This window comes from Rosa chinensis, chromosome 2, assembly GCF_002994745.2.
Source record: "Rosa chinensis cultivar Old Blush chromosome 2, RchiOBHm-V2, whole genome shotgun sequence".
In the NCBI taxonomy this organism is placed as follows: Eukaryota; Viridiplantae; Streptophyta; class Magnoliopsida; order Rosales; family Rosaceae; genus Rosa; species Rosa chinensis.
Window position 1 is genome coordinate 65,861,644 of NC_037089.1, and position 16,273 is coordinate 65,877,916.

General features: G+C 37.0%; 1 protein-coding gene across 3 annotated transcripts; it reads right to left on the reverse strand.

Moving 5' to 3' along the window:
• Window positions 1–1,956: 1,956 nt before the first annotated feature.
• Window positions 1,957–7,216, reverse strand: LOC112190804 (uncharacterized protein C630.12). 3 transcript variants are annotated; one of them, XM_024330286.2, is made up of 11 exons: window positions 6,833–7,216; window positions 6,588–6,723; window positions 5,189–5,285; window positions 4,411–4,470; window positions 4,226–4,326; window positions 4,016–4,053; window positions 3,840–3,897; window positions 3,295–3,369; window positions 3,064–3,221; window positions 2,714–2,974; window positions 1,957–2,531 (listed from the first exon to the last, which is right to left on the reverse strand). In XM_024330286.2, the coding sequence occupies exons 1-11, from the start codon at window positions 7,180–7,182 to the stop codon at window positions 2,294–2,296; spliced, it is 1,572 nt and encodes a 523-aa protein (XP_024186054.1). In that variant the 5' UTR covers window positions 7,183–7,216; the 3' UTR covers window positions 1,957–2,293. The 3 variants fall into 3 exon arrangements, with proteins under 3 accessions (XP_024186054.1, XP_024186053.1, XP_040371456.1); XM_024330285.2 differs by having other exon boundaries at window positions 1,957–2,534; XM_040515522.1 differs by lacking the exons at window positions 3,840–3,897; window positions 4,016–4,053 and having other exon boundaries at window positions 1,957–2,534.
• Window positions 7,217–16,273: the final 9,057 nt, after the last annotated feature.

Consider the following 16,273-nt stretch of genomic DNA (forward strand, 5'->3'; position numbering starts at 1 on the left):
TGAAAGCCTTCAGCCTCCTTCCTTCAGTTTGTTTTTGTTTTCTGTTTTTTGTTTTTCATTTAGGGTTTCTGTTTTCTTCGAATTCTTAGAAATTCTATTTCACAGTTTTCACCTAAAACTTAGTCGAAATGCTGATTGCCGCCTGTTTATTTTAGCACATACATTTGAAAGTAGAACAACACACTAATATTAAATACATTAAACGGTTCCTTTATTTCCACTCCAAACTCCCATAAATCTTACGTTACATTGGTAAATTGAAGGGGTAGTTTCCATGTAGTATTATATTACTTAGACCCCCACGTTCACTCCCCCTTCCTGCATAGAAAACTATGCTGAGCTGCTGATGAGGCTGCAAATCCCTCAGTTTCCGAACCTGACCATGTTCACTCCCTTCCTTCAAAACTCAGTTACCCTTTCGCTTTCTCAAATTGTATAAATACTTCACCTCCCTCACCCCATACTCTTCCTCGAGCTCTTCTCTGAGCATCTATTCCTTTTTTTCCATTCTCTTTTGGTTATTCCTTTCACATCATTTCACCTGTTCGCCATGGATGTCGTTCAAGTTCAACACTGCAAGAAGACAAAGAGAAGCAGGCGTGGCTTCAGTGGCAAATGTGCTGCCCTAGTGAAGGAGCAACGTGCCCGCATTTACATCCTGCGCCGCTGCGCCACCATGCTTCTCTGCTGGTACATTCAAGGAGATGACTAGAAACCCTAACATTCATCATCACTATATTAGTCTCTTTTTTTTTACCTTTTTCCTTTTACCTACACTACACTACTACTTCATGAAGGACGCTGTTTCTGATGGTCTGGCCGGTTAATTTTGATGTGTGGGTTATCTTCTACTTGATCCTCTGGAGTACTGCTGCTCTTTTTTTTTGACCTAATTTGGGGCAAACCCTTAAGGTTTTCGGGGAACAAGAGAGGTTTATGCCAACACTCTTACTTTTTAACCGGCTGTGATCTTCAAGCATGGACACTTATGTAGCTTCACATATATGGAGTAGTCTTTGTATCTGAAAGGCTAGGCTTTTGCAGCGTTGCTGCTTCAAGGCTCAAATAGTACTACTACTGCTGCTGCGTATGATTTTTATCTTTGTTATTTCTCTTACCCGTTTTTCCTTTTCCCCTCACTTCTTTGGAGTGAAGGGGACAAAATGTTTTCACCCTTGTCAATGTGGGGGAATATAAAGCTTGTATCGGCTGGAATGCCAATGTAGTACTAATAGAGGCAAGTAATTGCTATGTAATCATTTCTAGTACGTGGCCAAAAACAGAAGAACTTGTAAGTTGTAACATGGGTTATGCAATAATTGGTATCAATAAAATGTTTAATTGTTTGTATCAGAAGAGATAGTTGTGTCTGCTAGGTGCACTGCGCCCAACTTTTAACACACACAGTGCAAAATCCAGTTTAAATATACATACGGTAAGTTCCGTATCTAATTTCGTAGATGAGTCCGGGCGCAGTACGATAATATTGTGTAGAATTCGCTCTGAAGAGAATACTGCTGCCCACCCACCATGGATCAGCTCTAAGAAAGTCGGGACAGCAAACTCAAATGAGATGCAGACAAGCTGAGAATAATCTTAGAAGTTCATCTAAGTTTTTCTTATCAGTGTATGTGTATGTCGTTCCAGTTGCACTAAAATAATGTGTGGGGCAATATAGAGGGAATCTAAAGAAGGATTTTCTGTTTCTCATCTGATTTTTAGTACCTGTGAGGTTCAAGTTAGTTGGACTTGAATCATCAAATTAGATATCAAACCAAACCCAGTGTAGTTGATCTTGTGCTTATTTAAATCATTCATAGCAATAATCATACAAAATTTTCCTATTACTAGCTTCTAGTAAGTATTAACTTATTTATTATCAATTCTCTGCCAGTCGGATCTACAGGCCTGCTGTTCTTAGCTTTCTAAGTTGCTCAGAAACTTAGTAAACCGAAATTTGCTGAAAGCCTGAAACCGTTAGAAAGATATGCCAGTAAAAGCAAAACATGTTCCTTTTACAAACTACAGTCAAATTACACCAATACAGATCGATTTACATGGCTTTTATGAAACACGGTCAGCTGCTACAGATTACAAGATTTAAGATTCTCTATAAGATCAAAAGAACATGAAGATGCTATCAGATGAAGTGATAGAATTCATTCACCTGATGAATGAGGAACTTCAAGATGGGAGCTATACTTTGAAATGGTGTCCTTTTACTTCATGGAGCAGAGCACATTGAATCTTCTTTTTTTAGCCATAATCCATTGAATTTTCAAATTGGATGCAATTAGTCAATCCAATCCTTGAAAAGTAACAACATATAAATGGGCACATTTACAGCAGCGATGATTGTGACCATTCGAAATGTCCGGACCAATCTTTGGATTACCAACTTTGTCCAAGATTTACTTGCTCTAGAAAGTGTCTTTGCCATAGGATCAAACGCATCGGCATCGGCATTCACAGAAACCTCTAACTCCTGAGAAATATTCTTTATAGCTGTCGGCCGCATCACAGCAGTACCTCTGCTAAGAAGGAATAAAAACAAAGAAAGCAAGCAATGGGTGAATAAAAGGCTAATAAAATTGACTACACATAATAGATCCAACTCCCATCGACTCAACACAACTGATGCACAATTCAATACAGACCTGCACAGCCGTTTACAAAAATAAATGGGATATGCAAATGCAGTGCAGAAGCAAACCTTTCAACTGAGCTTGTCTCACTTTTGCTGGTAACAGCAACGTTTGAAATTTTCTTGACAAGTTGCATTGATCCTTCTGCATCCCACATCATCTCATACTCACAGTTTAGATCTTCATCTTTCTCTTTTGGTCTACTTGTAATGCTACTTATTAGTTGTTTGCCAAACGCCATTAGATCACTAAAATGATGCCAAAAACTCACACCACCAGTTGGCCAAAGCAGGAGGGCAAGAAGGGTCAAAACAAATAGTGACAGATACCTGACAATTTCAGAAAAGATAAGTAGGAAGTCACAAGTGCTAGCCAATATTATCTGTAAAATCATCACTACTCATCTGTGAAGAGTTACCATATATAAATGTGTAGTTGCACAGGAAGAAAGCACAGTTGAGTTAAGACTGCCTCTTCAGAACTGGCTGTATTTGAAGGTACAAAATTACTAGCAGACAATAACATGAAAGATGGATACACATTTCCCTGCTGCCAGCTTATTGTCCCCAGAGTGTGCTGAAAAATAATTCTCAACAATATATCATATGCCCTGATAAGAGTTAGATATGCCAAAACATTGGGTGCTTACCTCCTTCACAGGCCCATATTTTGACTTGTGGACAACATCACACTGATCATGATCATGACCAGATAAAACAAGTACCTGCAAGACACAAAGTATCATTGCAGGTAAAAGGTAACTTTACAGTCCTTTTTCTTTAAATACCTTCTTTCTCAACAATTTTTGCTTATCTCATTACTTCAAAAGCTTAGAAAACTGTATGAACCACATAATTGTCAAACACCACATCTACTTTGGTATGAATGGCAACATTACTGAAACAGTTTATACGGCTAATACTCAGCTAGAAAAGATGCATAACAAGGACAGAGAGTGACAGAGTGCAGAACCACACATTGCTTACGAAAAAACATCTTACAAATGTCTATGAAAACTATGAGCTCGAAGGATCCGCTTAAAAATAGCTAAATAGCCTGAGCTTTTGGGATAAGGATGGGGACGGCATAGAGGGTATCAGACACAGTCATATAGTTTTGGATTCCGTGACCCATGTCTGTCATTCAGGGTGACGAAATGGATAACATGCATCCCAGAGATGAAACAGAACTTACTGGTTGAATGGAGTCCAATAAATAGTTTGAAGATTCCTTGGTAACGTAATTCTGGTACCTGTACAATGTACAGTTGTAATAACTATTCAACCAAACCCTTAACTAACAGCCACCAGATTCCAATTTAACATAATTTCATGACGTCAATCGTCGAAAACACAAGAGAAGACACTTACACTATTTCTTGAATATCAGGAGAATGCACATTAATCCGCTGAACATGCAAGTAAAATAGAAAACTTTACGAGTTAGGTGCTGAGAGTAAACTCAATAATTAGAACCCATTACAATATAGTGACATACCATATGATCACTATTATGCCTTTAAGAAATGCACAAGGATAAACTTTGTTTAAGATTTAAATCAAATGACAATTGTATATTACCTGGTTGATAATTTCTGACTTACGATTGGGACCACAATCTGTTCCATCTTGTCGATATAATGGAATATGGGTCAATAAAACCCTTGGATAAGCTTGAACATCTACAGCAATGCAACTAATTAGATGAATTACTTCAACATACTGAGTGAAAAGTTAACATGACTGAGCATAGATTATATATGTACCGAGAGAGACATTCTTCACAAAAGCACGAGTAGAGGAAGCCAGATATCCTTGAGGATTTCCTGCGGATACATGAGATGAATTGATTTAAGTGATCAGTATCAAAACTCAACATTAACCAATTTAAATGCTCCTGCAATCATAGTGAACCATGTTGCACCAAGCATAGATGATGCTGGAGTCTTTGAGATCCAATGCCCCATTAGACGTTTTATATAGGCAAAATTTAATTTTCACGTAGGAATGAAAACAAAATATCGCTGTTCGGGCATTTCAATAAGGGTTAAGAAGCTATTAGGCTGGGGGGACGTGTAAAAGGGTACTTGGGGATTTGGTATAAGAAAAGATAGGAATAGATTAGGAAGTTTGATATTTCCATCAAGGAAAAAAGCGCTTTCTGTATTTTCTCTAGGCACCTTCCCTAGAAGAAGCACCTCCCCTCTGCTTTTTCCAAAACCACTCCAGATGCTTTTAAACTTCACCGAAAGTGCTTAAAATTTTTGCCAACCAGTACATTTTAGAACTATGAAATCAAATAATTGTCTGATAGCAAGAAAACCAATTAAGAATGACCTGTCTTGGAAAGAGTTATATGTTTAGCCCGAATTGAAGAAAAGGGTTTAGTCATTACCTAAAAATCAAAACAAAAAAGAAAGGATAGGGGCAGGGGAAACAGCAGTGTTTCTAAGATAATTTCCACCAACACAAACTAAAAATTAAAAAAAATATTAAAAAAATTAAAAAAATATTTAAAAAAAAGTAGAGTTTTTTAATGCATACCATCAATAGCTTGGGAATCAATGGCAATGAACTCCACTTTTCCAACCGTAAATTGATAATTTCGGCTACCAAATTCCTTTTCATACCGTCTGATTGCCTAGTTTACATAAAGAAGATACTACTTAATAACGAAACACATAAGATGATTAAGAGACAAACATACCCATCTTGACAAGATTTTGTTGAAACAAACTTCCAAAAGAAATATACACAGTTCACAAAGTCTTGGAAAACCAGATACATGGGGTTGCATTCGGGAAAAAAATTCAGACAGCCTTAAATATATCTTATATTATAAAGATGCTTAACAGAATGACCTTCCAGAAAAATAAAACTACAATAAAATAGTGGTTCTGCATAAGATTTGATAGTGGGAAAGTTATATATCATGAATGGAAAAAAAATTAAAAATTACCGCATCTCAGGTTGGTCAAGATTAATTGAATACATGGACTGAAATGTCTCTTCAGGAGAAGGAACTTGATGGGAACTGAAAAAATGTACGATGCTAACATTCAAATATGGACTAGTCGAAGCTTTTTCATGAGAATGAACTTAGAAAGGTGACACACATTACGTTTGAAATCCAGTGGAATTTTTTCTGTAGTAAACAAGCCTCTTGAACTTTTTCCAATTGTTGACCACACCATTCTTATCCCCAGCCATTCAATTAACTGTTGTCACAACAAGTATAAGTCTTGTGGGTGAAGAAAGCGGGAGGAAAGAAGTCAGTACTCTTGCCTTTCTTCTAAAAGGGATTCCAGGATACAGCACCCCCAATCAAATCAGCTCAATGTAGGAATTGCAGCCCTAGTTTTTTCCCTTGCTAAGTAATTTTAGCAAAGAAAAGTTGCAATAGTGAAATAGTGCCACTAACTGACCAGAGACATAGACTATAAACAGCGTCATCTTATTTTTAAGGATTCATTCAGGCATCAATTCCTAATTATTCCGGGGCATTTCTCCTGCGGCCAAAATCAACTCGGTTCAAATTATTATCTCACTTGCAACCAAGATGAACTTAAAAGCTGCATTTTTGCCTGGAAAAGTCTCTAATGAATTTGAGAACCCAATCAGCTAGCTAACACCTGCACAAAGCCCTCTCTGAAAGAGAGCTTTAAATTCTCTCTGCAGCAAATTGAAGTTGTTCATATCAACTCTACAGCTTTCTCCAAGACTTATCATCGAGTGAATGTCTAGAGCCAGTATTCGACCCCGTTTGGCCGATTTTCAGAGCAAATTCTAGAATTATTCACCGATCCCTTTTATAAACCGATGCACATTACTCATTTAAACCTGTCTACTGATACACACAGGTGCAAAAAGAAAATGCATTTACTTTACACGTTATTTCCAGAGTCCCAGACCAAAAACATAAGCTTCCATCAAATTTAAATACCTGTGGCCTACGAGAGTGGAGAAACTCATATCCGATGTCATGGTTTCCGGGAATGCGGTAAACCGGTATGGTTGAATGCCTTTCTTGGCCACTCAGTGAAAAAATATGTTTGAGACGGCTCAACGACTCCTTCCACCTAATTTCCATCTATCAGAAACCTCTTTAGAATTGTTGAAGGCGAAACAAAGATATGATATAATGCAGAGATTGATGATCGGTTTGGGGAATTTGCAGAGGTGACTTACTCATGATCAGAGAGATAAGGACCGCCGTCGAAGTAATCACCTAAGAAGAGAATAACATCGGGATCGAAGGGGAGCACGGAGGAAAGGAAAGCTCGGCGCATGTAGAGGTCGGAGTAGAATTGAACCAATTCGAGAGCGAGGGATTTTGGAGGGAGAGGGAGGGAGGTTCTGTCCGTCAGCTGCGGGTCTGTGAGGACGGCCACCTTGACATAGTCGAGAGATTGAGAGTGAGAGTGATGAGGCCATCGACAAGTGGAGAGAGACGGCAGCCGGAAGGCGAGCATTTCGCCGTAGAGGAGCGTTAGCGCCCATATCAGGCACAGTACCGCAGTCAGTTCCCAAAGCTTCATCGCTCTCTTTGGGCTTGGCTTTTACTCCCATCTCTGTTCTTTTTTCTTCCTATTATACCACAAACTCATGTCTTTTTTCTTTTTTTTTTCAAAAATGATGCAATAAGTAAATAAATTGAGTGATTTTCACTCGAAAGAAAATTAGATTTTTAATCTAAAAAAAAAAGAAAAAGTTAAGCGATTGGTTCGGGATGTTTGTGACTCGGGTTAATCCGTTAATGTGATTGTTTTAAAATTACTTAATACATAACTCATTCTCACTGCACTACCCATTTAATTTATTATTTTAATGTTTTACTAAATACACAACTCAAAGTACCTTTTTTTTTTTTTTTTTTGAGAATACACAACTCAAAGTACTTAAAATACCTTTAATCTCAAAAACCATGAAATATTCCATTATTGGACTATATGAAGGCTACTATTTAGCATGATTAGTATAGGTATGCTCATATTAATTACTTGTGTTAGATATTGAGAAATCCTTAAAAATTTATTATTATTCCCTTCAAATCTTTAAACATGAGAATAATAAACAAGATGAAGAACACACACCTCAACGGTGTGTTTGAATGAAGGAAAAAGTGTTAAACAGCGACAAACGTGGCCAGTGGCCCACCATTGTACCGATACTGTCCCAACTTAACCACCCATTAGGTGTTGGGTTTTAATCACAAAAGTTCTCGGTACAATTGGATAAGAGCCACCCACTTATAAGTTATATTTTATTTGTAACTTTTCCAACGTGGGATCTTTCCTCTCCAACAAAAAGATATGATATTTGAATGAAAATAAGCAATTCATAACTTCTTAACATGAATTACCTCGTTTGACATTCTATTCTTGGAAATTATGAATTTCTATGTGGAAAGAAATGAATGAAATTGTTGTTCGAATTCTTCACTTCAATTTCTATCAAAACATGTGTAATTTCGAATTTCTTTACACATTTCAAATTCTAAATTTTGATTTATGAAATTCTAATTGATAGAGTGGTTGATTCCATCATTTTAAAATTTCTCAAGAATTTATAATTATCTCATCGAAACACGATGTATTGAAGATTGCTGAACGAGGTCTTAAGAATTCATGTCAATTATTGAAATTCATATGATGAAGTGTGGACAAGAAAGATGTATTGCAGTGTCTAGATTTAGAAGAAGAGACGTAAAAAAGAATAGGTGTGATTCAATTTTTCTTCTTCTAATACGTAGATGTCTGTTATGGACATTTAACCTAACTATAAAATTTGATTTGAAATATAAAATAATAGGGATGTATATTAAGTAGTTAGGGGTGTGTATTTAAAATTTATAATGTTGTTATTATGGATGAGTTGTTTGGAATGCTAGCATACTTATTGTTCGAAAAATAAAAATATTAAATATACCATGAGGATACATAATCAAGATCATCACTACTCACTAGTTATGTATATGGTATATACATACATAATCATAAACTTATTCTCGTCTCTCGAACCCCAGCACACCTAGAGCATTCTAGGCGTGTTATTGCTCTTGTCTGACTACGGTTGACGATAGTGCAAGTTTTGCCACGTTTTTGTTTGGGCTGTTGTTGGACGGGTATTGCTTTCTAACCCTCGTCTTTGTGATCGATTGGTTTGGTGGTCAATGTCGATCTCTGATTCGACGCTCCTTAGTGGCAAGGGCAGTCATGGGTATCAAAGCAAGAGATGGGGATTGGCGGAGGGAACTGGGTTTGTTCTAATCCAACTCTGTCCCAAGCGATGGCAGCGTGGACGACATCGAGGAAGATGTCAGGGATCTGATGGGTGAGGTTTCTAGATTCGTTTTAGGTCTGTGCTTGTTGCACCAGGTTTTGTTGATGACTGGCTTCAGTAGGGTGGTTCATTGTGGCGTGGTGGGAGTGGCTGGTGAATTGCAGTAATGGCAGCGGTGCGTGTAGCTGACTTGCGATGAGTGGTGTTAGTTGGATTTGGATTGGGCCACCCCCATCTGGTCTTGGACCTTTTTGGGCTGTTTTTTTCTTTGTTTTTCCTATTCTTTTAGGTTTTTTGCTAGGTCTACTTACGGGCTTAGAGCCTTTTATCTTAGTTTTTGGCAATTGACATCTAGCTAGGGTTATAAGTGCTCCTGGGGAAGCCTTCTATGTAGGGAGGTCCCGGAAGTGGAATATTAAGTTAGGTTGGGAATTTGACATGGTCCGATACTCTTCATCATTGGGTCATGGTTACTTGGTTATTTATTCCTTGGTTGCTATGAAAGGCAGTTTTACATAGGGTTCTAGTATTAGGGCTCTTAGCAATTGCTAAATTCGATCGGGCCCTTTCATAGGGCGGGTTATTGTGTAATGTTTGCCTCTTTCTGTCTATTAATAGACTGCCATCCCAATTTGATAAAAAACAATTGTATATGATATACACGCAATTACTACATTTATTTTTAAGTATGAAAACATTCATCTTGATGAAAAATTATAAAAATATGTGCATGATATGATATAAATACAATTGTCACTTTAAAATACCATACATTTTTTCTTAAATGAGAACATATTTTATGTAATTAGAACCTTAATTACCTTTAAAATATTGTTTATATAGCTATACATGAGTGGTCAAAATAGTAACATGTGTTGCGCAAAATATCATAACACAGTGTATAATTATCGTGGACATGTAATCTCTCATGTTATAAAAATATAATAGCTATAAAATACTTCAAAATCATTAAAAGCATGACATGTTCATCTATTATATAAAGCAAATTGTTGGGAATGATGGTTAAATTTTTAAAACTCCTATTATGCCCTTTATTGATTGAATTGTTTAAAAAATAAAAATGATATTACAAGGCTAAAATAGTAAATAAACAAAATAAGTTTTTTCTTTTCAAGAAATTGCAAACAAAAAATAAGGAAAAAAAAAACCCACATTTGTAACCGTCAGTGGTATTTTGTTGCCTTCAAAAAAAATTTCTTTTTGTTTAATATAAAACTTTTTTTTATATATATATAAAAGCAAATTGGCAAGCACGGAGTGCATGCCAAGAGGCTAGTGGTAATATATGTGATATGTTTCATCAATTTAAAAGTTAACTTATTTAACACCGAAATTGAAACCATAGGTTTCGTGCAGCAATGCGACACATTCTGACCTTAGTTGGGGTTGTGGTGGTCTTCTCTTATGTTTCATGCTAGCGTACAACAATATGTTCTTAGGCAACTACATTTAGCATTTAGGACAATGGGTCTGGTTTAGGTTATTTTTTAGTTTTTACTTTTTAGTTTTAACTTATTTCATTTTTGGTTAGTTTTACTTTTTGTTAGATCAATGCTTTGAATAAGTGAGTATGTCAAATTGTATTGAGTACTAGTTGCTAGGATGGTTTCTAGTCTAGTCGGCTTGTGACTTCAACAGTATGATGAAATTGTTTTGATAATATGATTACTCTAACCTGACTTAGTATGGTCGTATGTATTGATATTGTAACACCCCAATCCCTGATTAACAAAAGAGATAATCCAAATTTAGGGTGGATTAAAGAATTTCACTCAAAGATATCAATTTTCTCCAAAATTCTTTTGACATGAAATTGAATTATACTAGCACATAGAGATCTACTAAGTTTCATACCTTGGTTGATGGTTGATTTCGACCTGAGCCACAAGAAAACAAAAGAAAAAAAGAACATATGTTGAAAACCGGCAAAAGCTTTCAGACTCGATCGACCATCATCGATAGTGGGTTGAACAAACCTTAGGATGATCTAATGCTATCAGTCCGACGTTGAGTGGAAAGGCCCGACGAGAAAATTTTATTTGGGTCCAACAAAAAGGTATTGTGTTTTTGGGAGGTTCTTCTCCTCATTTTCTCATTTTCTCATTTTCTTTTGCTCTATAACCTACTACCTCATCCAGAAACTCATACCCTTTCTTCCTAATAATAGTTTTATAATAATTGTGTAAATGTGTATAGCAAATGAACGTCCACGTGGATCAGCCATTTTTCATTAATAACACAATTTTCAATTGCTAATCAATATACTTGGAACTCCAAAAATTATTTTGGTATATATATATATATAAATTATGTTTTCAGTGTCATAAATTTACAAGATATTACAGATATTATTATCACTCAACTTTATTGTATGATATGCGAACAAAACTTTACAGTTTATTAAGTTATTTTAGAACATATTAAATAAAACAATGTTTAATTGAAGATAGCAAAAATAGTCAGTATAGACTGCAAGTCGCACACATACACTTTTAGGTGTTGTGGAAGTTTCTACCAATGATCATTGTCTATAGTTTTTATTTTATTTTATTCCATTTATATTGTGATGTAAGTTTTGTGGATATTTTTTTGAACTTGTCGGGATGTCGTAGATGAGGGTACACATATGTTCTAAGAAGTGTTTTAAAGTTAAAAGCTAATATTTCTTAAATAGTAACTCTACCATTAATATATGTACATTCCTGTAAGAGTTATATCGACTTGTATTCCGTAGCATGGACAACATTCCACCTTTATATATTGTGGTTAACACAATATATAAGTCGCTAAATTTAATATTTGTTGCAATGCTTTTGTTGTTGGTCCTTCAACATTGAATTGAGTTTAGATTGTTATCTAATTATATTCTTCTTGTGATGGTCACAGCCACATGTAACTTTGTCACCTTTACCCTTCTTCATTATTTGACACTAATTATCCCTGACAAGGCGGTCACATCATAGGCCATAACTTGGTTTCCTTGACTTATCCACTAAATAAGTCAGGTTGCAATCGTTATTCCATTCCCTTAAAGTCTGTGTGGTATTTGGTCGAGCAGAGAAAGAATAACACTACACCATTCCAACATGCAATAGGTTAATGTTTAGATTTTAACAATATATTGATGCATGTAGACAGAACGTACATGTCAGAAGAAGCTTAGCAAAACAGAAGATACGCAATTTAGGGAAAAATGACTTACAAAATAGACGATTTCAAGCTGAGCATAGTCTGAGGAAAAAAGTAGAGACGTGCAGATGAGCTAGCATAGCCGCACCCCATGCAAGCTTCCCTATATTGTCAATATCCAAGACATCAAGAAATTCTTCTGGATGATTATTCGACCTCAATATTTAAAAATGTTGCCGTAGCAGGAAGTGGCTCAGAGTATGCAGCCTTTCATATGGCGAAATTGGATAAGATTACCTCGAATGATGAATTAGACCGTGTCAACCGCTGTTTAGAGACTGTTTTCTGAGCTAGCGGCATTGATCCATACACTGGAGGAAAAATATAGGCTGGTTGTCTTAAGGACGGCTCTTATAATCTAATGTTCTCTATTAATGCCTTGGACACCTATTCTCACTGTTATGCGGTAGATTTTGAGGAAGTTCTATTTTTATTTGAGTCGGGGAAGAAGACTCTCACCGCGAAGGACATTAAAAAGACTTGCCTACTCTAAAAATTAAGGCTGCACATTGCATAGCTGTTACAAAGTACTTTGCGTTCCATCGCATTTTGTTTGTAACCAAGTATGACACAGCTAGAGCGGAGAAAGCTTTTTTAGGCGGAGATGAGCCGGATCTTGAGAAAGTTAATTCGCCTGAGGAGTTTCTTTCAGCCCTCCACGAGGTAATGATATGCAGTATACAATGTCGTCTAAGCAAAAAGTCAAAGAGCACAATCGATTTGATTTGTCGGATGAAGTAGATAGAAAAGAGAATGTTCTGGTGTGTGCTTAAGTAGTGACACTTTCATAGAATTTAGACTCATGTTGTATTTTAGACAAAATGCAGTGAGTTTTAGCTCTGGATAATATAGAGAAATATATAGTTTCTCTCAGTGAAACTTAGGTGTGATGTCATGTTTGATTGATATTTCAGTTCTAGAATTCTAATGAAGTTTGAATATTTGAGCAAAAAAAATAAAATCCACCAACAGTTTCAAAAACATCACATCACTTGCCCTTGTACTATTCGGTACGATAAAAGAGCCAACGACATATAAAAGATAGACTTGTGTGCGATGATCAATATTATCATGATTTTTGAACGTATCGCGAAGCCATTTCAATGAAATCTTGCCCTTACCCTGAATACCACTTCCTTTATACATACTGACCCAAAAGATCTCTACAAATTCTTTCTTTGTTCGCCTTACTAGTATGCATAATACCAGTTACTCCCATGCCATCAACTGGTAAGTCAGTAAAATAGTATACATCTTCCAAGAGAAACCCTAATTTAATACCATTAAAAAGAAAAAATCTCAATGAAGAATCATAGCGTTTAGCTAGGGTCGATAGAAGAGGCAGACAATGTTTAATATCTCTCGGCAACTTTTGGAAAAAAACCGATATTGAAGCTTATCTTGGCCAATCGTTCACACACTCTTAGATCGAGCATCCAGTCTTTTAAGTTATTCAGATGGTCATGTGCCTTCAACTACTAAAACACCAATATGAATGCAACAACCATAGTGGTTAAAAGAAGCTCGATTATCATGCAATTTCAATTGCGAAATAGGCATACAATAGTTTGGCAAATTATAATTTTAGAAAAAGATCGATCATACATATTGACACATTGTGCCCAACGGCTGCAGAAGCCCAATATCAATGCGAAACATGGTGCTTGACCAAAGAACGGAGGCTAACTGCAAGGACGTATGTAAAAACTGTGAACGCAAAGTCCATCAATTACATGCTATTCAATTCACAAGACAAGCCTAGTGGAAACTAACATCATCGTGTCAAATTTTGAGAACCAAAATTTTTGACCAGGCATCATATTAGTAGTATTGATTTGTGCAACACTTTCACAGATACTGATATAATCCAAGCTAATGTCAAAATCTTGGTTCTCACAATATAGCACTCTCATGCCAATAAGCAAACTCATAATTACCCTTCGGTAATCATGTGACACTAATATCTTTCATAATGCGTTCACATCATATGTCATAACTTGGTTACCAAAGTTATCAGCCATTAATTTAACCCAGTTGCAGTTGTTCTTCCATTCCATTAGAGTTTATATGATATTTGATTGAGGTGAGGAAGAAGAATACCGCATCTCTTCAACAAAATGGCTAATTTTATGTAAAATGTAGTTTTTTTTTTTAAATAAAAAAAATAAAAAAACTTGTAGTTAGATTGTTTATCCAAAAACAACAAAGCAACTTAACTAAGAGGGCTCAATAACCAGATTTGTTGTAACCCTTATAGTACAAAACACTGTGACTAATGGTCGTTGTGGAAGCCACATTAATGTGAGAAACATGGTACTCATCCGGAGATTTGAGACTCAACGACGGTCATGGGATGAAAAGGATGAGCTACGTACATTTATCAGTTTTTGTTTATTTTGGTTTGACAGCTAAAACACTACATGTGAGAAAGGGAATGCTCGAAAATTTTAATGCCTCTATAAAATGAGTTTAAACACTAACCACATTTTTTCTAGTTTTATAAAATGTTTTTATTTTTTTAAGAGGATTGAAATATATATATATATATATATATATATATATTGGATTGTAATTGACACCCTCTTTTTTACAAACCGAATACTAAGGAATTCTTTCCTACTTACCCCATTAAGTTTTTTTAATTCTCTCTTACCCAATACACTCTAAGAGAGTCTTCCCTAATACCCTATTAAGATTTTTTTTTTTTTTTTTAAATTTTTTTAATACCATTTTACCCCTCACCCCTTTGTTACTTAGAGAGAGAGAGAGATAGAGAAAATGGAAGAGAGAGAAACCATAGGAGACTTCGCCGGAGCCCGTCACCGACCGCCGGAATCCGGTCACCGGCCGCTGGAATCAGGTCACCAGCCACCGGATTCAGGTCACCGGCCGCCGAATTCCGGCCAACTTTCGCCGGAATCTGGTCACCGGCTGCCGCCCACCGGAATTTGCTGAAAATCTCACTGGAAAGTTTTTTTGCCCCCAATAGACATCTATTGCCCCCTAATAGAGGGGCAATAGACGTCTATTTCCCCCCAATAGACGACTATCAGCCATGTATTGCCCCCCAGTAGACGTGTATTGCCCCCCAATAGACGTTTAGATTACCGAAATTGTAATTAATCTTCCTAAAACTACACAAATAAAACTTTGATTAAAGAAAAAAAACGAGGAGATTATATCAATTCAAAACGTCTATTGCCCCCCAATAGATGTCTATTACCCCCCAATAGACGCTTTAACAGATGTCTATTGCCCCAATAGAACTTTTTTTTCTTCATTTTTTCTTTCTATCCGGGCATTCTGCACCATTTTACCCAAAAAAAAAAACAGAGAAATTGATTGAGTCACCCAATGAAAAGCTCTGGGCACCCATGTCCTCTTCTCCATTCCTGTTGCAGTCGGAGTCGACTTCTTCTTCTTTTTATTTGCTGCTCACCCAATCTTCTTGTTCTCTCTTTTTCCATAGTTGCAGACCAGACCGGAAACCTAACTTCTTTGTCATTGTAAAATTAAACCCATTCAACAAAACCTTCAAATCACAATGGCAACTCCGATCAAATACTGAACCCATCCAATGAGTTATTGGACAGATCAGTGAAGTCAACATACTCGAGCACGTCGCCAGAGCAATTCACCGGAGCTGCTTTATCTCGAGCCGTTGCTTGTTCAGATCGAAGTCCCAACGCTCACTACAACATCGAATCAAGCGAGGAGAAGCCTTCGTTGGCATTGAAGTCGGCGTCGACAACGGAATCGAGCGGAGAAGAGGAATCGAGGGGAAGACGGCGCATGAGGCGGCTGGCTAGGGAATCGGAATCAGAGATCGTCGTCATCAACCGTCGTCTGCGACGCCATGACTTGCTCAAGCCGCTGCGCGGCGGCTTTGGCGGTGAGGTTCTGGTTCCGCTTGACAGTGGAGAATCCAGTCGCGGAAGGATTGAGCCATGACGGAGGATGCGCAGGCGACATCGCCGGAGATGAGCCCGGGCTGCTCGAACCTCTGCTCCACTGGCGCGAGTACATCGGACTCGCCAGAGGATGTGAGAGAGAGTGATCGGAGAGAGAGAGAGAGAATTGCGACGGGGCGCGCTGGGGAGAGAGAGAGAGAGAGGACACTGTGGCGTGCTTGTAATT

Coding starts and splice junctions, on each gene's coding strand:
- LOC112190804 (XM_024330285.2), bottom strand. CDS start 7,182: ATGAAGCTTTGGGAACTGACTGCGGTACTGTGCCTGATATGGGCGCTA. Junction 4,471..5,188: donor TGATTCCCAAGCTATTGATG/GTATGCATTAAA, acceptor ATGTATCCGCAG/GAAATCCTCAAGGATATCTG. Junction 4,054..4,225: donor AGTCAGAAATTATCAACCAG/GTAATATACAAT, acceptor TTGCATGTTCAG/CGGATTAATGTGCATTCTCC.